This window comes from Bos indicus x Bos taurus, chromosome 21 (assembly GCF_003369695.1).
Source record: "Bos indicus x Bos taurus breed Angus x Brahman F1 hybrid chromosome 21, Bos_hybrid_MaternalHap_v2.0, whole genome shotgun sequence".
Lineage (NCBI taxonomy): Eukaryota > Metazoa > Chordata > Mammalia > Artiodactyla > Bovidae > Bos > Bos indicus x Bos taurus.
In genome coordinates this window covers 69,317,874-69,339,887 of record NC_040096.1, presented here as the reverse complement: position 1 = coordinate 69,339,887, position 22,014 = coordinate 69,317,874, and the positions used below count along the sequence as shown (strand labels likewise).

General features: G+C 60.6%; 1 protein-coding gene across 1 annotated transcript; it reads left to right on the top strand.

Annotated features, from left to right (window-relative positions):
* Positions 1–6,186: 6,186 nt before the first annotated feature.
* Positions 6,187–15,854, top strand: GPR132 (G protein-coupled receptor 132). The gene is made up of 3 exons (XM_027521693.1): positions 6,187–6,284; positions 10,063–10,163; positions 13,696–15,854. Exons 2-3 carry the CDS (start codon positions 10,157–10,159, stop codon positions 14,805–14,807), a joined length of 1,119 nt encoding a protein of 372 aa, XP_027377494.1. The 5' UTR covers positions 6,187–6,284; positions 10,063–10,156; the 3' UTR covers positions 14,808–15,854.
* The last annotated feature ends 6,160 nt before the right edge of the window (positions 15,855–22,014 follow it).

Below are 22,014 nucleotides of genomic sequence, written 5' to 3'. Positions count from 1 at the left end.
GGGACGACGCTCAGGGAGCATGGATACGCCAGGGACCACACTCGAGGCACGTGGACACACCAGGGACCACGCTCGAGGTGCGTGGACACGCCAGGGACCACGCTTGGGGCCTGTGGACATGCCAGTGATCACTCTCGGGGTGTGTGGACACGCCAGGGACCACGCTCGGGGCCTGTGGACATGCCAGGAAACACGCTCGGAGCATGTGACATGCCAGGGACCACGCTCGGTGCATGTGGACACGCCAGCAATCACGCTCGGGGCGTGTGGACATGCCAAGGACCATGCTCGGGGTGTGTGACATGCCAGGGACCATGCTCGGGGCATGTGGACACGCCAGCAATCACGCTCGGGGCGTGTGGACATGCCAAGGACCATGCTCGGGGTGTGTGACATGCCAGGGACCACGCTCGGGGCACATGGACATGCTGTGGCCAGGGTGGGAGTGGCAAGAGCCATGTCTGAGAGGTGCCCGTGCCCCTCGCGTGCCTGTCTCCACCTGCAGAAGCGCCTCGTGCACCTTCAGGATGAGCTCTTGTTCATCTTGGCGCCCCTGGCCTCCTGTTCTGTCCTCACGTATTAACTTGGGCCAGGCATCCCTGACTGAACAGAAAGCCTCACTGTTAATATCGCCAGACTCTTCCCTTCTTTTTCCCCTCATGTAGTGCTTTTGAACACATTTTTAATGTCCTTCTCTGGCCAGGCTGCCAAGACACCCTCCTGCACATTCTGCTATTTGCTTCACGGCCTTGCAGACCCCCTCACTGGGGTTCTATTTAGAGCCAGGTCTGCCTGCCCTGGGGCAGCGGCCTGCGGTCCCCACCTGCCTTGCGCCGGGGCGGGGGACAGCCACCCGCTTTCTTCTGAAGCCTCGCTGTTCTGTGCCCCGGTAGCCGTGTCCCCCCCAACAGCTGTTGTCGTTTTTTTTCTGTGTGAAGGAGAAAGTCTCTTGCTACTTTCCAAACCTCCGGTGCTCCAAGTTTCAGTTTCCCCTTTCACCCTCCCAAGAACAATTCTTCCTGTCCAGAGGCTGGATGTGAGTTCAGTCTTTTTAAGAAAAACAAAAATCCTTTATTTCTTTGGCTGTGCCAGGTCTGAATTCTGCACTAAAGTCAGGATTTCTGTTCTTCCTCAAGGCATGTGGGATCTTAGCTGCAGCATGTGGGATCCGTTCCCCAACCAGGGATCGAACCCGGGCCCCCTGTACTGGGAGTGCAGTCTTAGCCACTAGGCCACCAGGGAAGTCTCGAGCATAGTCTTTAGAGAATGGTTTCCTCTCGTGGGGCGTATGCACAAGGGATGGGTGGACTCAGGGACCAAAGAGAGTGGGGTGCAGACCCGCAGCCCCCAGGGCTTGTGCACTGGGAGACAGACAGAGGGGGCAGGCCTACCACAGAGCAGGAGTCGGTGGCCGGTGACCCTGACCTGGGTCCGGACCCCTCTGTGCCCCCAACAGACACTGGCGATCCTGGGTTCCCGAAATACCGCCAGGCAAAGCATGCTTGACGCTTTCTTCTGACAAGTGGATGGGTTGTTCTGGAAATTCTGGAGAGAACAGTAACATTGTTTGCCATCTTTAGCCTCCTGGGAGGAGCAACATTCTGTCGGTGGAGACGGAGTCTAGCAAGGTCTGTTGAGCTGCTGGGCCAGAACCACGGGGACTGAAGGTTTGGGTTCTCCACGAGGACCCTGCTTCGCAGGCTCTGGGCAGTGGGTCTCCTGGGGCTTCTGGGGGAGGAAGCCTCCTTAGGAGGAGCTGCCCCAGCTGCCCCACGGGCCCCGCTCCCCTCCATCTGCCCTCCTCGTTGGTCCCCCAGGCTCCCTCTCCCAGCTTCTGCTCTCCAAGCTCCTCTCCTCCTCCCAGATCAACCCCGCTCTGGACCCTCTTCTCATTTGGGGGCAGTTTCGTTCCTGGGCCTGGCCAGCATGCATCCCGCCCACCTGTCTGGGACCTGCCTTCGCCAAGTGGAAGAGAAGCTGATGAGCATGTGTGCCTGAGGCAGTGCGTCCCCCCATACCCTGAAGCTCTTCTTGTTTAGGAACAGCACGCAGGGTCAGTGGGCACCATAAAATCAAAGACCACATTTCCCAGCCATCCCCCCAGCCAGGCATGGCCACAGCTCTGCATTCCTGAGGAGACGAGACCAGAAGCACTGTTTGGGGATTCTGGTGGATCTCCTCAAAGAGGAGGGGCCCCACTCTCCTCTACTTCCTTCCTTCCCGACACCTGGAATGCAGATGCGAAGGCTGGAGCTCAAGTAGCCATTTTTGACCAAGAGACAAGGCATCTGGTTTCCCAAGGCCGTGGAAGCCGATGGGCCAGCTGAGGGAGAGAGAGAGAGAACTCCACATGCTCAGCATGGCTGTCTGGGGCTTCTGCGGTGATGGGCAGCCTGTTCTGGGCTGATCTAGAGCACACTTTAACTCTGTTGAACCCACGACCTGTGATTCACATTCAGACTGTGCCCCAGTCAGAGGAAGATGGGCCGGTAATGAGTTTCAGAATCACCAAGCTCCTGGGATGACTTCTGTAAAGCCCCTTTTTGTTCACAGCCTCTTCTCTCTGGAGGAAGCTCTCTCTGAAACCACCCTGAAAGCCCCTTCTCTGGGGGGCTCTGGGGAACTCCTTGTGAAAACACCAAGTCCTGAGGAAACCCCGGAGCCCCTGCTTCCCCTCCCCAGCCCCCGATTCAGTGACGCAGCATCAGTGAGGCTCAAGAGTTAGGTGGGGACAGCGGCCAGCAGGCAGGACAGCCTGGCAGACTTTCTGGAAGAAGAAAAAGCGGTCATCTCCCAGTGGATCAGGGTGGTACAGACAGACCGACACATGAGGAAGTAGGGCCTGGTCCAGGCGGGGCCGTCTGGAGACAGAGGGCCAAACGTGGCGTAAGAACAAAGCTGAAGAGACGGAGCACGTGACCACCCCCACAGAGGCGGGCAGACGGTCCCGCGAGTCTGGGACAACTGGAGGGTCCTCAAGGGCAACAGCTGAAGTTGACGGAGGAGACACGGAAGATATGAAAACCCCGAGTCCTGCACACTCGCGTCCTCAACAGTGTTACAAGGCAGCCCGCATGTCCACGGGTGGGTGACGGATGAACAGACGCAGTCCAGCCACACGGTGACACAGCACTCAGCCACACGGGGAGTGACATCTGACACCTGCTCCGGCGTGGGCAGGCCTTGAGGACCTCATGCCGAGTGAACCAGGCCCGTCACAAAAGGATGCTCCTGGGAGAGTCCACTCGTCGGGGGTCCCTGGAGCAGTCAGACCCACAGAGACAGACAGAAGGAGGGCGGGGGAGGGCTGAGGAGCCGGGGCTTAGTGGGGACAGGGTTTCTGTTTGGGGAGATGAGCGTCCTGGAGATAGACAATGTGGTGACGGTCACATAGCAACGTGAGGCCACTGGTCACAGCAGCGATCTCTTGAAAGCGGTTATAACGGTAGATTTTGCTATCTATAATTGCTGCAGTGAAAATCTCTGAGTCCCTAGTGATACTCAGGGAGAGATAGAGAGAAAGAGTCTGACATCTTAGCTGCGGCAGGAGGTGGCTTGCTGCCCTTTGGCTGGGGGAGCAGGGAGGCCCCAGCTCCCTAACCACCCCCCCAGGACTGCTGGTGCCATCACAGATGGAGATACCACATGATGGGAACGTCACCACTCAGAAAGACCGAGTGCAGAGGCCGCCCTGGGGTGGGGAGTGAGAGGTCCGGGGTGGGGGACGAGACACCAGGCATGCCTTCATGACGGGGGTCCCAGCGCCAGAAATGCTGACTGAACCGGCCGGGGCTTCAGACCCACTTCCCAGACCCGGGAAACCCGCAGTGGGGGATCATGTTAAATGACCCGGGGAGCCCCCAGTCACACACATCTAGACTGTGTGATGTATCGCGGGACGGCCAGCCAGGCCACCTCAGGAAGCGGGTGTCGGGGAGCGCTGCATCCGAGCGGGGCCACCGAGATGCCCAACACCAACCAGGTACGCGTGCCGGGCGCACTGTGCCTGCCGTGAGCCACCTGGCACCGCCAGCCGGCTGTCGGGGCCAGGGAGGGTGGGCGGGGCGTGCGGAGGCTCTGCAGGGGAACACGGCGCTGAGCCAGGGGTCCGATTCTGCTCACAGGCACGAAGCTTGTCTAGAAGTTCTGGTGCTGGTGTGGGTGGTGGTCACTCGGGCCGTCAGGACTCCTCTCCTTTCCCTATAAAGCCTTCCGAGGCTGTGAGGGGAGCGGAGACCATGGCCTGGAGGGGCGCACTGTCCGGTAGGCGTCCGGACAGTGGGTCGCCGTCCGCCCCACTTCGTCTTTTCAGGTTTAAATCTGTGACTATATGACCCGCTTAAAACAACGACTAATGTTCCCCTGTCATGGGGAGGTGACGTGATGCTGCAGATGGAATGAGGGGTGCCTGCCTGGCGGAAGGGGGGCCCCGGGAGCTAGCGGCCTCTACGTGAGCAGCCCCCAGGCGTGTTGAGAAAATGGGCTGCAGCATGACCCTTATCCTGCCTGCAGACACTCAGCCTTCTGGAAACGCACCAGGCCCCTGGCTCCCCCGAAACCCCATCGCCCACGCCTGCCCCGCTGGCAGGGAGTTGCGCCGGGAAGCAGGTGGGGTGGGCGCTGCTGCCGCCCCACGGCTCGCAGTCCCCAGCTTCTCGGGGCCCGGCTCCCTTCCCAGGCCCCCTGAGGAACCCAAGGGAGGGCTCAGCTGCCCTTCTTGACCCCACGGCCACGGCCCAGGGGGACGGTGGCCCGAGCCCGTCTGCTGGGGGCTCAGCAGACGGGAACACGCAGACGTGGGGCCAGCACCCTCCGGGCTGCTGCAGATGCCGCAATCCCGGGAGGGCCCAGGCTGCCCTGCGATGACAGCTGTCCCCCGGCATCCCTGAGGGCACTGGCCTGCAGCCCTGAAGTAGGCTCTGCTCCTGCTGAGGCCCTAGGTCCTCAGACCCCGAGGAGGCGCCCTGGACCACCAAACCTCGGCTCCGCTGCAGACCGCTCGTCTGGGCCTGCGCCCCTGGGTGGTGGGTGGTGCCCTTGGCAGTGGCCTGTGGTCGACGCCGTCGCCCCTGGGCAGGTGTCGGGGGGCTGAGGTGAGTCTTATGCCCAGATTCGCAGGCGTCCCACAGCCGGCTCCCCAGGCACTCTGGGACCCCCCTGAGAGAGCGCTCTGGGTGGAGAGGTTGCTGAGAGGGAGCCAGCCTCCAACCGCTGGCAACGTTCTGAGGAAAAGCGCCAAGTGGGCGCCTGCCCTCCTGGGGCCCTGGACGCGCTGGGCAGGGGCCTTGGTTCCACCTGCTGCCTTGCTGCTGGGGACAGGTGGCCCACAAAGGTTAGGGGGCCCAGTCCTGAGCTGGGCTGGAGAGCTGGGACTGCAGCAGGGCGTGCAGGGAGGGCCCCCAGTGCCTCAGCTCAAAGCCCAGATCCAGCCCAGGGTGACCAAGCGAGGTGGTGGGTTGCCTGCAGCCCGCCGTCTTCCGAGGACAGTGGCGTGTGCATTAGGCTGGGGTCCTGCAAGCCCTGCCTTCCCGAGTGGACCCTGGCTTCCTGGGGGATCCCATGGACCCCTCAAGAGAAACTCACCCACAGACACCCCCCGGCCTGGCTGGGATTAGCTACAGGGGGTCCAGGGGCTCAGGGACAGCACCGAGGCCCAGGGCCCAGCACAGGGCGTGCTGGCCTTTCCTGCAGGGCCCTCCCCAGGATGAGGCCAGAGAGGGGGCTTCGGTGAAGCAGCTGGGCGCTGGGGCTGGGTGCTGTCCTGGGCCCGTGGGGCGGTGTCCAGAGGCAGCCCAGCTTCTTGCGCCCGAGTGCCCAGGGGCGAGGCCTCCTGGGGGCAGCCCGGCTCCCCGTGCCCCTCGAGTGCCCAGGGGCAAGCCCTCCTGGGGGCAGCCCTGCTCTGCACCCACCAGCCTGGGAGGCCCTCAAGGTCTGAGCGCAGGGGCTCCTGGGGGTCCCCGCCCTGGGGTGCAGCCGTGCTGTCTGGGCTCAGTAGGTCCCTGCAGCTCACGCCAGCTGGCCCCACGTCTGGCCCAGTGGCTGGGGAAGTCCTGAGTGAAAGCAGCTCTGGGCGTTGCCAGAAGCGCGAGCAGAAGCAGCCCTGGATCCGTTTTCAGGAAAGTGATGAGGCCACCGTCTCACCGCCAGTGAGAAGACACGTCAGCCGGTTGGCCCACCCCTGGTCTTGCTCTGTTTGTGGTTTTGGGGAGTTCTAGACACACTGCTGTTACTTCCTGAAAGCTCTCAGCCACTCCTGCTGAGAGGAGCGCGAGGCCGTGGGCCGGGTGAGTCCTGGGCTCCCGCGGGAGCGTCGGGGTCGGGGGCTGAAGGCAGAAGCGGCTCCTCGGATGAAGGTGGGGGCTCGGTGGAGGGTCCTAACTGGGGTCCTTCACCAAGAGAGACCCCAGGGCCCGCTGGGGAGGGAGCCTGGGAGTTCCAGGGCCGGCGGCGGGAAGCAGGTGTTCCCCAGAGGACGTGTGCTTGCTGCTGCTCTGGGGGTGCTGGCGGGTGGGAATAAGGCACTGCTGCCCCGGCCTCTGGGAGCTGGTGGGGCCGGGGGCGTGTGCATGTGAGGAGGGACCACAAGACAGGGGGCCCTGCTGGCCGGGCGGCTGGCTGGGCCCTTGGCTCGGGGTCCAGTGCTGGGCACAGTGCGGGGTCCCGGGGTGTCTCCCAGGAACGGAGGGCCGGGGCTTTGGCTGCTGAGGACCAGGTGCTTCCCACCATCCCCACCTGGGTGGCGACAGGGTGATGTTTTAGGGGACCCTCTGGGCAGAGTCGGGGGACAAAGACGCCTCCGGGGAACATGGATCAGGGAGGGGCTGTCCAACCTCGCTGGCCGTCGGGGAGACGCAGGTGCAAGCCTTCCTAAAGGGGAGTGGTGAAGATGGACACCCGGGGCTGGAGAGGCCGGGCCGCTTGGTGAGAGCGGTGAGCTCGCCGAGCTCGGGGCCCAGGTTAGGAGGTCCCGCCCCGAAGTGTAAGCTGTGGGCAGACAGAAATGAAGTCAGCGCGCTGGTGTGACGAGGCGGGGGTAGGAGATGGAAATGACCCAAAAGTTCCAGCCGAGGCAAGAGGGGCGAAGGTGCAGTCGGGCAAAGGCGCCGCAGGGCGGCCACAGGGCGGGCCGGCGGCCGACACACACGCGTCCACGACGTGCGGCGGGAACCGGGAGGCGAGGCCCGTGAGCGGGCGGGTCCTCGGCGCTTTGGCAGTGCCTGTTTAGAAAGCTCCAGAGTCAAACCTTTCAATGTGTATTCCAAATGAAGGGAGGGACGCATGGCACCCACGGGCCGTGGCGCGTCCGGGAAACAGCTCTGCAGGCCAGGTCACTCCCGGTCGTGTCTCTCCCTCCCGGGGGCTCCGTGGGCCCTTCCGGGATGTGCAGCTGCCGGGGTGGTGCCCAGGGATGGCAGGGACGGGGCCGGCGTCCACGGCTGCTGGAACCCGAGAGCAGGAGCCTCAGGCTGACCCAGGCCACCCACCCCACGGCCTGTGGCTACTGTGGCCCCCATCCCTCCTAAAAGCGCAGAGCAGGGACCCTGAGTCCCCCAGGCCCAGGCCGGCATTGCGGTAGGGTGGGCTCATCTCCCTAAAGCCTCCTGTGGGGCCTGTCACTCTATGTCCCCTGAGCTGGGACCACCCTGTGGGTCTCCCAAGGTGGACAGGATGCTGGTGAGGGCAGGGAAGAGCAGGCAGCTGGGCCTGGGGGGGTGGTGGATGTGTCCCTCTAAGCACCCGACTCTGGGAGAACAAGGGGGACCCAGGCCCCCCAACCCCAGCCCGCAAGAGCCCCAGGCGTGGGTGGGGAGGGGCCAGGGCCCTCTGGGGTGGGCAGGGATCGGATGCTGGGGGGGACAGCCCACCGCCCCCTGGGCGGGCTGGGCGGTGTCCTGGCTGCCAACCAGGGACAACCAGGGACAACCTGGGACATGCTGAGGCGGGACAGACACACAGCCCCCCCAGGCTGCTCAGCTCGGGGGGTGGGGCAGACGCACAGGACCGAGGACACGAGAGGAGCAGGAGGCGGCCAGGCCACCAGGTCCAGAGACCCCAGAGAAGCCAGGGGCAGAGACCTGAAGCCAAGTGTGCATGGGGGGTGGAATGGCCCGGAGGAGCCCCGGGATGGGCCAGGCTCTGCGGGGCAAACGGCCCAGAGGTGGGTGGAGAGGCAGGAACCCCCTGGGCCTGGGCAGGGCAGGACTGGGTCGTCGGGATAGGGCCGTCCCAGCCGCTGGCCGCCCTGGGCTGGGCCTTGTGCAGCGTTCCCGCCCCCGCCCCGCTCCTCCCACCACGCCCCCCACCCCCACCCGCCAGTCCAGGCAGAGGAGGGCACACCGACAGTCACGGCCGCCGCCCCAGACCCAGAGTCGGTGCTCTGTCTGCACAGGAGGGCGGAGCTGGGGGCGCCAGGCAGGGCCCAGACGCCCCCCAGCCTCGGCCAGTCTGCGCTCTCAGTACAGACCTCTGCCCACAGGCCTCGCCCCGCTAGGGGATGCACACCATCAGTTGGGCCACTTCCTCTGGCTTTTGCAGAAGTGACTTCTAGAGGCAGCGGGTCCACCTCTGCTCCCAGCTGTTCAGGGACGAGCTGGCAGGGCTGCCCCGGGGGAGGGACCACCCCCCAGCTTTCCCGAATCTCCGTTCTCACAAAGGGACTGGCCTCTCTCCCAGCGCGGGGCTGCGGGTCTCCTCCCGGGCTCACGTGGTTCAGGGGCGTCCTGACGGCTCCTAGTGGGTTGGCACCCCCCACACACAACTGCAGCTCACGAGGGCCACACTCACAGTGGACACCGGCCTTCCCGGAGCCCCTTTGTTGGGCTCAGCCCCCCTTCATTGGCTGAGCATGGTGGTGAGTTAGGGGATGGACAGGAAGACCCAGGGACCCCCAGACCCACACACACCAGTCGGTCAGGACATCAGTTTCAGAATGTTAACGGTGTTTCTCAACTCTTTCCTGCATCTCACCTTTGTCTGTGTTTTTGAGGTCTTGCTTATAAACTCTTTCTAAGCTGATGAACTTTATGCAGTTTCAGGGAAACAGCTTGGTTTCCTGTTATTTCTAGTTAGCTCGCCTGCTGGCATCACAGACAAGCCCTCCCGGCGCGGACACCTTCAGCCGCCGGCTCCCCCGGGGGTGGGGGCTGGGCTCCAGGCCGGCGGGGAAGACCCTCCCTCAGACCCTCTCTGGCTGCTAGGACGGGGCCTGTGCTAGGGGCTCTCTGGTTCAGGAAGGAAGCAGGAGTGGGGGCTGGGATGCCACCCACCGGCCAGCACCCTGGAGCCTGCCCGCCCCTGCCGTGGGCTGGGGTCCCAGTCCCTTTCACAGGGTGCAGTCCATGCACTTTGAATCTCAGGTAGCTGTTTCATCGGGAGAACTCCTGGAAGGGATTTCGCCCTGTCAAAGGTTAAGCGCACGGAAGACCTTTGAGGCGCGTTGCCAGATTGCGCTGGAAAGCCTCTGTGCCCATTTATGCCTCCCGTCCCCAGCGTGGAGGAGCCCACTTCCACACTCACTCGCCAACACTAAGAGTTGAAGTTCTTTATCTGTGCCAATCTCACGTGCAAGACAGAGATTGCCGTGTGGTTGTTTTGCGCACACCTTGTTTTGACTGCGTGAGCGGAGTTGAGTGTTCTTCCAGTTGAGGTGTTTTCACTTTCGTGAATGATCAGCTTTGACACTTGTTTTTGCTGATCTGTGGGACTTCTTTCTATATTGAGACTCTGCTGTCGTATCTGCAGGGTAAACACGAGACTTGCGTGTTTTGTTGCTCAGTCGTGTCCGACTCATTGCAACCCCGTGGACTGTGACCCACCAGGCTCCTCTGTCCACGGGATTCTCTAGGCAAGAATACTGGAGTGGGTTGCCATTTCCTTCTCCAGGGAGTCTTCCCCACCCAGGTCTCTTGCATTGCAGGCGGATGCTTTACCATCTGAGCTACCAGGGAAGGCCGAAATCCAAGACTTGGCGTGTAACAAGTGCTCACTAACCATTTGTCCAACAGCTTGATTTGTGGTTTAATCTGAGTTCCCTAAAGCAATTTCTGCCCGCTCTTGCTCCAGGTCACTGTACACCCTGGGAGCGAACGTCTCCACAGCCCCGTCCCCGCCGTGTGACGGGCACTGCTGCCCGGCCCTGAGCCTGGAGCCTGCGGACATGCCAGGTGAGAGCCCCACCCGGGCCTCCTTTGACTCAGAACGTTTAGGAGGGAGCCCGTGCGAATTTTTCTACAGTGTACCTGGTCTCATAACAGCTATAATTGCTTCAAAAATTAGCATGCAAAAGGAGACGTCTCAAAATAAAAACTAACCCGGAGACAGTAAAGCCAGAGGCGCCCCATCCTGTGAGGGGCCTGGGCCCCACAGAGCCTGCCCCTCTGTCTCCTGGGGCTCGCCTGCCCCAGCCCAGAAGGCTCCCTTCCCGGGAGTTCAGGTCCTCTGAGTGGCCCCGGGGCAGGGGTGCTCTCACCTGTGTGCCCAGGTGTGGTCGCCAGATGGCTGGGGGTGGGGACAGGGCACGAGCAGGTGAAGACAGGACCCCGCATGCTGCCCACATGGCCCCAGCAGGTGGCATGTGACTGAACTATGCTGAGTCCAGGGGGCACCCTCGAAGGTGGGCGGTTGATGGGGGACCCGGGAGCAGGAAGGGGCCCACAGGCCTCACCTGAGCCTCCACCTTGGCTTCGGGACCCCTCACACCCTGCCCCCCAAGGGGTTGGAAGACAGGGTCGGCACTGGGATGGACCCAGGGCGATGCTGTGGTTCAGGCGGTGGGCTGCCGGTTCGTGGAGGACTTGTCCAACCAGAGGGGACAGTCGGTCCAGGCCGGGCCAGCTTGGGCCAAGACAGGTGTCAGCTGCCTCCCACCCGAGAAGTGCCCTCCCGCCGGCTGCTCCCCACGTACCCCCGGCCCCTGTGCTGGGTGCTGCCAGCTCTCGTGTGGGGAACTGACGCCTGGGTCTGGTGACTTGCCCACACCCTCTGTCGGCACATGGAATGAAACCCACGTCCCAGGGGGTTAGGGTGGGGGTGGGGCCCCAGAGAAGGGACCAGCTCACAGACATCCGGATGGCCACTGCCAGAACAGAAAGACCCAGCGTGGTTGAGGATGTGGAGACGGCAAATGGAGCAGCTGCTGTGGAAACCGTCTGGAGGGTCCTCAGAAAGCTACCGAGGGGCTCATCACACCAGCCAGCAATACGCACTCAAAGGAAGTGAACGCATGTGTGGAGAAGGCATCGCACACCCGCAGTCATAGCAGCCTGTGTCCCTGGCCAGGGGAGTGGAGACGCGCCTGTGGTCTAGCCACAAGCGACTCTGAGCTGCCCTGAGAAGGACCCGTGGCTCTGAGGATGCAGGGCCCAGTCACAGGACACATTCTCTCTGTAAAATCTTATTTGTTGTTTATGTTTGACTGCTGGGTCTTCGTTGCCATGCATGGGCTCCTCTAGTTGCGGAGCACAGGCTCCAGAGTGGGCTCAGCAGGCGTGGCCCCCGGGCCTCGCTGCTCAGCCGCACACGCCATCTTCCCAGACCCGGGACCGGGGCCGTGTCCCCTGCATGGGCCGGCGGATTCTCAACCACTGGACCACCGGGGATGTCCAAGGTCACACTCATTACCGTGCACTCCTAGGAGGGGCTGGGGGTTAAATCAGGACAGAGTTTCAGTTTTGCGAGATGAGAAAGTTCTGCAGATGGACGTGGTGAAGGCCGTGCAGCAGCATGAAGGCGTTTTGTGCCACAGAAGCAGACGTGTGGAGGGTTAAGATCGCCACTTTTACCTTATGTCTGCTGCTACGTCGCGTCAGGCGTGTCCGACTCTGTGCGACCCCATAGACGGCAGCCCACCAGGCTCCCCCGTCCCTGGGATTCTCCAGGCAAGAACACTGGAGTGGGTTGCCATTTCCTTCTCCAATGCAGGAAAGTGAAAAGTGAAAGTGAAGTCGCTCAGTTGTGTCCGACTCCTGGCGACCCCGTGGACTGCAGCCCACCAGGCCCTCCGTCCATGGGTGTCTCCAGGCGAGAGCACTGGAGTGGGTGCCACTGCCTTCCCCAGTGCAGGAAAGTGAAAAGTGAAAGTGAAGTCGCTCAGTCGTGTCCGACTCCTGGCGACCCCCTGGACTGCAGCCCACCAGGCCCTCTGTCCCTGGGTGTCTCCAGGAGAGAGCACTGGAGTGGGCGCCAGGGCCTTCTCCATATACATACACCTTAGTATGTTTTACTAGGATTTTAAAAACAGGGGGAAACGGATGAGGGCGCAGTTGGACTTTGGGGTCACCCTGCGGGCCGTCGCCTCCACCGCCTCAGGGCCAGCCGTCCGGCCCTTCTCGATGGGCCTTCGGCCTCCTTCACAGCCTCACTGCTCGCCGCCCGCCCTCACAGTGTGCCCCTGCTCAGTCACCCAGGCGTGTCCAACTCTTTGCAACCCCGTGGACTGTAGCCCGCCAGGCTCCCCCATCCCTGGGATTCTCCAGGCAAGAACACTGGAGTGGGTTGCCATTTCCTCCTCCAGGAGATCTTGCCAACCCAGGGATCAAACCTGGGTCTCCTTCATCTCCTGCACTGCGGGCGGGTTCTTTGCCGCTGAGCCACCGGGGAAGCATGGCTCTCCTCCCGCCTTCACAGCCGGCCATGGCGAGACGCCCATGGTCATGCCAGCTTTGGGATGTGCCGAGGTTTCTTTGGCCATTGGAAAGGCCTGTGGAAGGGCCCAGGGGTCTTCAACCTCGACTGTAAGTAACCAAAGAGTCTTCACGCCTCAGGGATCACCGGGCTACAGAAGCGAGAGCCACGTTCTGCACCATCACTGGGGCCGCCCCGCCCCGTGCAGCCCACTGTCCAGTCCCTTGGCTGGGTACCGGGGCCACCCTTGCCAGAGGCCACTGCATCCAGAGAGGCCTGTCTGCACCTGGGCACTGCCCGCAGCTCCCGCTGACCTCAAGGGGCTGCTCCATCTCCATTGTGCACTCTTGGAGAACCAGGCCTTGACACGGACGGCACCTCCACAGGCCAGGCTCACATTCTTCCTGCTCCCAACAGGGACCCCAAAGCCCGGGGGGCGTTCGCTCCCTGTGCCAACCTGCCAGCCTCGGCACGGTCCCAGCGCGAGCCCTGCAGAGCCCCAGGGACGCCTCCAAAGGACAGTGTGAGAGCACGGCTGAGCCGACGGGGTGGAGGAAAGAGGAAAGTGGGGGGCCGTGTGGGCACTGGGCGTCCTGGTGTCTCCGGGTCCCTGCACGTGCTGTGGGCCGGGGTGTCCCGTGATGACGGACAGCGGCGACTGCCCCGCGTGCCTGAGTCAACGGAGGACACGGCCAGGCCCAAGCTGTCGGAGCTGGTTTTATATTCCGCGACTGATTCTGCCTGTCTGTTTCCCGAGGGGACGTGGACCCACCCACAGAGGGTGGATGTGGGTTTTGAGTCAGGACCTGCCCAGGGATTCCAAAGGTCAGCGCCTCCCCTTGGGAGGACGGCCCCCCTCCACTCAGGAAGTGCCCCCAGGTGACGCCCCACTAGACACACGCACAGCTGCTGCCAGACAGGAGAGAAAGCCGGGCTGTGGGAGGGTCTGCGGGCCGTGCGTTGTGGGAGTGGGCCCTCCCTGCGAGACTCCGCGTGCTCGGAGGGTCGCTCCAGGTGATCTGATCCACGTGGTCTGCAGCCACGCCCGCCCTCACGCTTCTCTGTGCCCCGCAGGAAACACCACGCTGGAGACCGGCCCTGCGCTGGGGGCCCTGTCGACGGGCGGGTCTCCCCACACATGCGACGTGCCCTTCGACGAGAGCAGGGTGCTCCTGGTGACCGTGTACAGTGGCGTGTGTGCGCTGGGCCTGCCGGCCAACGGCCTGACGGCGTGGCTCACGCTGCTGCAGGCACGTCAGGGCCACGTGCTGGCCGTCTACCTCTTCTGCCTGGCGCTCTGCGAGCTGCTCTACATCAGCACCCTGCCGCTCTGGGTCATCTACATCCAGCACGGGCACCACTGGCCGCTCAGCCCCTGGGCCTGCAAGGCGGCCGCCTACATCTTCTTCTGCAATCTCTACCTCAGCATCCTCTTCCTGTGCTGCATCTCCTGCGACCGCTTCCTGGCGGTGGTGTACGCGCTGGAGACGCGGGGCCGCCGCCACCAGAAGACCGCCATCCTCGTCTCCGCGGCGGTCTTCCTTCTCGTCGGGCTCGTCCACTCCCCGGTGTTCAAGATGGAGCACAACGGAACCTGCTTCGAGACGCTGCCGATGGACCGCAGGGTGGCCGGGTACTACTACGCACGCTTCATGGTGGGCTTTGCTGTCCCGCTGTTCATCATCGCCGTCACCAACCAGCGCATCTTCAGGACCGTCCAGCTGAGCACCAGCCTGAGCACGGCCCAGAAGGCCAAGGTGAGGCTCCTGGCCATCGCGGTCGTGGCCATCTTCCTGGTCTGCTTCGCCCCCTATCACCTGGTGCTCCTGATCAAAGCCGTCGCCTTTTCCTACTACAGAGGGGCCGCAGACCTCGTGTGCACCCTTGAAATCCGCCTGTACACAGTCTCCGTGGTGTTCCTGAGCCTGGCCACCGTGAACAGTGTGGCTGACCCCATCATCTACGTGCTGGCCGCGGAAGCGACACGCCAGGAAGTGTGCAGAATGCACAAGGGGTGGAAAAAGTGGTCCACGAAGACGGACAACACCAAGCTCACGTGCTCGAAGGACTCAGATGAGGCACGGTCGCCCATGTCCCTCACAAACAGCTACGGCTTCCCTGAGCCCGTCCACCCACCGGGGCCATCGCCAGGCTCCCCAGAGGGGCTGGCCGAGGGGTCCTGCTGAGCCCAGCGCAGGAGTTCAGGGCTGGCCACCCGGTGCTGCTTGGAGCCCGCTAGCCAGTGTCCACAGTACTGGCTGGGGAGCCCCCTCTTAATGGCTTGCCCCCAGTTTCTGGTCCCTGGAGTCTCTGCTGCTGGGGGTCCCGGCTGAGCAGAAGCCCCAGGGAAGGGAGCAGCACAGACTGGGTAAGGGCGAGCCTGCTGGCCGCGGGAAAAGCACATGGCGGGTGGGAGCGCTTGCTCTGGCAGGCGCTGTCCGCTATGAGCGCACAGCAGGGCGGCTGGCGCAGGCCGTGTGCCCGCCTGGTGCTCTGGCAGCTAGCACAGGCCATGTGTCGGAGCTGCCTGTCAGCTTTCGCGTGATGACTTTATTTCCTGAGCTTTTCTGCAAGCGTCGCTTGGATGCGAGTAAGCAGCTGGGCACTTCTGCTTCTGACAGCGTCGCTTGGATGCGAGTAAGCGGCTGGGCACTTCTGCTTCTGACAGCGTCGCTTGGATGCGAGTAAGCGGCTGGGCATTTCTGCTTCTGACCCAGGTCGTCCATGCAAACTGTGCCCCTGGTCCAGCTGTATCCCAGGCCCTTGGCCGGGACAGCTCGGCACTGGGGCCCTGAGGGGAGCTGCAGGGTTGGGGGGAGCTGCAAGGTGGGGTGCAGTCCACGTGGCCTCCGGAGGAAGCCCCGCGTGTGCGTGGCAAGCACGCCTGTGGGCTGGGAGGGCCGAGGGGCACCCCAGGCAGGGGGACACGCCCAGGGGCTCCGAGGACCTGGCAAGTTGTCAGCACGGAGGCTTCCTGGCTCCCCTGTTGGGGTGGAGCTGCCGAGGGCCAGGCCAGGCACAGCGCTGCCTCTGTGTCCCCATCGGTAGCAGGGCCCGTGACCCCGGCCTCAGTGGGTCAGTGGCGGGGGCTGCCTGCACGCAGCCCTGAGGTGGTGTCAGGGTCAAATTCTGCTCCCGCTTCTCTAAGGCCGCCTCGATGGGTGAGCTTTACTGTGAAAGACCCTAAGACATGTGATTTCACATCTGGGAATAAAAACACACGAGTACGCCAACTTCCTCATGTGCAGAAACGTCACTTTACTTCTCAGGCTCAGGGGGAGGGCCAGGCTGGGGGCGGGGAGCGTGCCTGGCTCTCCAGGTGATGGGCGGGTTCTAGAAAAGTCCGGAGTGTTCACAGGGCGTTCCCTCAAGGCTGACACAGGATTCCTGGGGCTGCTGTAACTAATCACCGCAGGATCTCCCAGCTGTCAGGCTGGAGGTCTGGATCGAGGCGTGGGGGGCCCTGGGGGCCTGGGCTCCAGGCCTCTCCCTCGGCCTCTGGAGCTCACGCATCCTTGGCTTCCTGGGTGTGGCCACATCACCCCAGGCCATCCCCCTGTCTCTTGTCTGTCTCTTTGGACCTGGGGCTTCCCTGGATAACCCAGGGTGAGCTCATTGCTACACCCTTAGACAGAGCCTATTTCCCAGCAAGGTCCTGCCCGCAGATTCCAGGGCGCAGGATGAGACATATCCTTCTGGGGGCAACAAGCCCACCCCCCACAGATGGCAACAGGGAGCAACAGCCGTGCTGTATGGCTCCAGGGGGAGGTTCAGTTCAGTTCAATTCAGTCGCTCGGTTGCTTCTGACTCTTTACGACCCCATGGACTGCGGCCCGCCACGCCTCCATGTCCCGGGAGAGGAGTGGCCCCCGGACTCACGGCTCACCCCTCACCTGCTGTGCACCTGTCACCATCTGCGTGGTGGCAGCCGTGACAAACCCGGTTACCATGAGAGCACCCCACGACTGTGCGCTGGCCTCCCAGTCGCTGCGAAAATCTGCTTTAAAAAAATGAATGATGGTAGTTTATCATTTTCATTAATACCTTTTCTTGGCAGCCTCATGCCACTTCCTTGGCAGTCTTGGGGAAAGTTCCTGGTGTCTGAAATCCCAGGCCTTCTCAGGCAGCCCTCCTCCCAGGACTGTCTGCACCTGAGCCTCTTGGTGTCACTTGCCCCGGGGTTTCACCACCAGGCTTCCCTGGTGGCTCAGATGGTAAAGAATCTGCCTGCAATACAGGAGACCTGGGGTCCAATCCCTGGGTTGGGAAGATATCTGGAGAAGGAAATGGCAACTCACTCCAGTGTTCCTGCCTGGAAAATTCCAAGGACAGTGGAGCCTGGTGGGCAACAGTCCATGAGGTCACAAAGAGCTGGACAGGACCGAGTGACCGACACTTTCATTTGTCGACATTTTATGCCTCAATTTTCAATCACGGACATAAAGCTTGTGCTCCCACCGAGGGGGACCCTCTGGGACTCAGGGTCTCCAACTCCCCTCTGTAGGTGTCCTGGGGTGGCCGACACAAATGACCACAAACTGGGATGACATGTCTTAGAACAACAGGAATTGACCTCTCACAGCTCCCAGGCCCAAGTTCAAAATCAAGATGTCAGAAGCCTCCAAAGGAGGGTCCTTTCTGCTCCACCAGCCTTTGGTGGCTCCAGGGGTCCCTGGGCTTGTGGTTACATCACCCCAATCTCTGCTGCTTCTGTCTTTGTGTACCCTCTTTTGTGTCTCTCTGGGGTGCCCCTTCTGTCTCAAGGCCACGTGCCGGGCCCCAGAGTCCACCTAGCCCCCTGGTGCTGCACTCCTGGGTCCGCAGTCTCCCTGGCCCAGTGGCCCCATGCCGGGGCACTGCTTTCTGTCCTTTCTCCCTGCGGAGCCAGAGCCCGCCTCGCTGGCACCAGGGTGACCAGGCTGCCCAAGGAGCAGAGGCATCAGACAGAGGCGGGGTGTGTACTGTGCCCCGCTGTCAGCAGGCTCCATCCTTGGCCCGAGGGGGCTTCACCTGCCCTCGGCCTGGAGTGCAAGGGTGTGCAAGCCTCAGGAATGGGCCTGTCCTGTCCACTCCATCCCTCCTCCGCCCCTCCGTCCTCTCACAAGACTGGCTCAGAGCACCGCCTGGTTTGTGCATGTGTGTGTGTGCATGTCACGTGACCCTGGACGCACATCCCCAGCTCCCAGCAAAGGGGCTTCCCAGTGAATTCACGACCACATCTTCACACCCAGACTGGGAATCCCCTGCTCCTCCGTCTTCTGCTGACGTCACGCCACCAATAAGCAGCCCCTTTCTTCCCGAGAGGGATCCATCGGGCACTGTCCGGTCCACCAGCTCACCACTGAGGCGGGGGGTGTGGGGCTGCCAGGGGTTTGCCAGGAGGGCTGACCTGGAGGGCCTCCACCCGGGAGTCTCAGAGGTGCCTTCAGGGATGGGGCAGGGCTGCCAGAGGTGAGAAGGCGGCTGCGTGGAGGGCCATCCGCAGCTGGGGAGGGCAGGCTCCCTGAGGACGGCCCCGGGTCCCAGTCCAGGTTCTCAGCCCTCAGTGGAGGGGCCAAGTGGGGAGCTGATGTGGAAGACATCTGCGGAGAAATGTGTGAAGAATCGGGGCGGCGGTGGGAGAGGACTCGGGGCCAGACCCCATACCGGGTGCCTGCCCCTGGGAAGCAGGACTGACAGGACAAGCGGGGTGGGGCTCAGAGCCGAGAGGCTCAGGAAGGGCCTCTGCACCCCTGCGACCCTCCGCAGCCCCCTCGCGGGCCGGCCGCAGCCATGGGCAGGGGGCCGGGTGCGTCCAGGGGCAGCCAAGGGCCGCGGTCCCGCAGGCTCGCAGCTGGCTGTCTTAGCGAGGCCTCATGCCGGCCACGCGCGCCGCCCGCCTCAGGATCTTCCCCTGGAATTTGGGGATGGCCGCAGGACCTGCCCGCAGCGCTACTGGGGGTGCTCATCGACATCGGCAGTGTCCCCAACGGAAGCTGCGCCCGACACCGAGAAGGCGCTCAAAACGCAGAGCATCGGTCCCGCTTCCTGCGGGTCTTTCCCGAGCCCTGCGAGGACCCACCTTCCTCGACGGAGGCGCGTCTGTCCCGGCGGCGACCCCTAGAGGGCGCGCGCGGCTGAGCGCCCAGCGCGTCCGGCCCGCGGCCGCCAGGGGGCAGCACCTCCCGAGGGGGCGACTGCGGGCGCGGCGGCCCTTTTCCGGCCGGACGCGGACCCTGAGAGACGTTGTAAGACCGGAAACCGCGCGTATTGCGCGGGCAGGGCATGCGGAGCCGGGTCTCAGAAGACGAGAAGCCGAGAGCGGCCCTGTGTCCGGTGACAAGCAGAGGTTGACGGGGACATCAGGCCGGCGCCCGGCCTCGTGCGAATCCGGAGAAACCGCAGGCGCAGGGGGCGGCGGGCCGGGCTGCGGGAGCTGGGGACCCCGCCCGGTCCGCGGGGAGGGCGCAGGGCCGGCGGAGGCCCTGCCCCCGGCCTGCCGGCGCCTCGGATTTGGACGGGACCCCACATGCCACTCCGAGGGCCTGGCCAAAAGCACGGAGAGCTTCCGTGCGGACGGATATCGGGGGCAGCATCATTCCATAAGCAAAACGTGGTCTATGATGAGAGCGACTGTCACTCACTTCTGACACCTGCTACCGTGGGGATGAGCCTCACAACGTGCAAAGTGAGAGGACTGCCGTTTGGTCCAGCGGCGAACGAAGACTCCAAGCTCCCAATGCAGGGGGCCCAGGTTGGATCCTGGGTAGGGCACGGGGGAGTCTGGTGGGCTGCCGTCTATGGGGTCACACAGAGTCGGACACGACTGAAGCGACTTAGCAGCAGCAGCAGCAGCAGCAGGGGAACTAGATGATGCTGTGAGAGTGCTGCCCTCAATATGCCAGCAAATTTGGAAAACTCAGCAGTGGTCACAGGACCGGAAAAGGAGACTTTTCATTCCAGTTCCAAAGAAAGCAATGCCAAAGAGTCTTCAAACTGTGGCACAGTTGCGTTCATTTCACACGCTAGCAAGGTTATGCTTAAAATCCTTCAACCTAGGATTCAACAGTGTGTAAACCTAAAGCCTCTGGATGTACAAGTGAGATAAGATAGAGGAACCAGAGATCAAACTGGCAACATCCTTTGGATCATAGGAAAAAAGCAAGGGAATTCCAGAAAAACATCTACTTCTGCTTAAGTGACGAAGCTAGAGCCTTTGACTGTGTGGATCACACGGATCCACAAACTGTGGATCAACAAACTGTGGAAAATTCTTCAACAGATGGGAGTACCAGCCCACCTTACCTGCCTCCTGAGAAATCTGTATGTAGGTTAAGCAACAGTTAGAACCGCATATGGAACAACAAACTGGTTCCAAATTGGGAAAGGAGTACCACAATGCTGTGTATTGTCACCCTGCTTATTTAAATTATATGCAGAGTACATCAGGAGAAATGCCAGGCAGGATGAAGTTCAAGCTGGAATCAAGGTTGCTGGGAGAAATATCAATAACCTCAGATATGCAGATGACACCACCCTTATGGCAGAAAGAAAAGAGGAACTAAAGAGCCTCTTGATGAAAGTAAGAATGGAGAGTGAAAAAGTCAGCTTAAAACTCAACATTCAGAAAACAAAGATCATGGCATCTGGTCCCATCACTCCACGGCAAATAGATAGGGAAAAAATGGAAACAGTGACAAACTTTATTTTGGGGGGCATTTGCCCAGCTGTGGATGTGACTGGTGATAGAAGTAAAGTCTGATGCTGTAAAGAGCAATATTGCATAGGAACCTGGAATGTTAGGTCCATGAATCAAGGCAAATTGGAAGTGGTCAATCAGGAGATGGCAAGAGTGAACATCAACATTTTAGGGATCAATGAAATAAATGGACTGGAATCGGTGAATTTAACTCAGATGACCATTATATCTATGACTGTGGTCAAGAATCCCTTAGAAGAAATGGAGTGGCCCTCATAGTCAATGAAAGAGTCCAAAATGCAATACTTGGGTGCGATCTCAAAAATGACAGAATGATCTCTGTTTGTTTCCAAGGCAAACCGTTCAATATTACAGTAATCTAAGTCTATACCCCAACCAGTAATGCTGAAAAAGCAAAAGTTGAACGGTTCTATGAAGACCTACAAGACCTAGAACTAACACTGAAAAAAAGCTGTCCTTTTCATTATAGGGGACTGGAATGCAAAAGTAGGAAGTCAAGAAACACCTAGAATAACTGGCAAATTTGGCCTTGGAGCACAGAATGAAGCAGAGCAAAGGCTAATAGAGCTTTGCCAAGACAACGAGCTTTGCCAAGAACAAACACCCTCTTCCAACAACACAAGTTAATACTCTATACATGGCATCACCAGCTAGTCAATACCAAAATACGATTGATTATATTCTTTGCAGCCAAAGATGGAGAAGCTCTATACAGTCAGCAAAACCAAGACCAGGAGCTGACTGTGGCTCAGATCATGAACTCCTTATTGCCAAATTCAGACTCAAATTGACCACTAGATCATTCAGGTATGACCTTAATCAAATCCCTTATGATTATACAGTGGAAGTTTCAAATAGATTCAAGGGATTATATCTGATAGAGTGCCTGAAGAACTGTGGATGGAGGTTCATGACATTGTACAGGAAGCAGGGATGAAGACCATCCCCAAGAAAAAGAAATGCAAAAAGCCAAAATGGTTGTCTGAAGAGGCCTTACAGATAGTTGAAAAAAGAAGAGAAGCTAAAGGCAAAGGAGAAAAGGAAAGATATACTCAGCTGAATGCAGGATTCCAAAGAATAGCAAGGAGAGATAAGAAAGCCTTCCCCAGTGACCAGTGCAAAGAAATAGAGGAAAACAATAGAATGGGAAAGACTAGAGATCTCTTCAAGAAAATTAAAGATACCAAGGGAACATTTCATGCAAAGATGGGCACAATAGAGGACAGAAATGGTATGGACCTAAGAGAAGCAGAAGATATTAAAAAGAGGTGGCAAGAATACACAGAAGAACTATATTAAAAAGATCTTCATGACACAGATAGCCGCAATGATGTGATCACTCACCTAGAGTCAGACATCCTGGAATGTGAAGTCAAGTGGGCCTTAGGAAGCATCACTACAAACAAAGCTAGTGGAAGTGCTGGAATTCCAGCTGACTTATTTCAAATAATAAAAGATGATGCTGTGAAAGTGCTACACTCAATACTCCAGTGAATTTGGAAAACTCAGCAGTGGCCACAGGACTGGAAAAGGTCAGCTTTTATTCCAATCCCAAAGAAAGGCAATGCCAAAGAATGTTCAAACTACTGAACAATTGCACTCATCTCACACGCTAGCAAAGTATTGATCAAAATTCTCCAAGCCAGCCTTCAACAGTACGTGAAAAATAAACTTCGAGTTGTTCAAGCTGGATT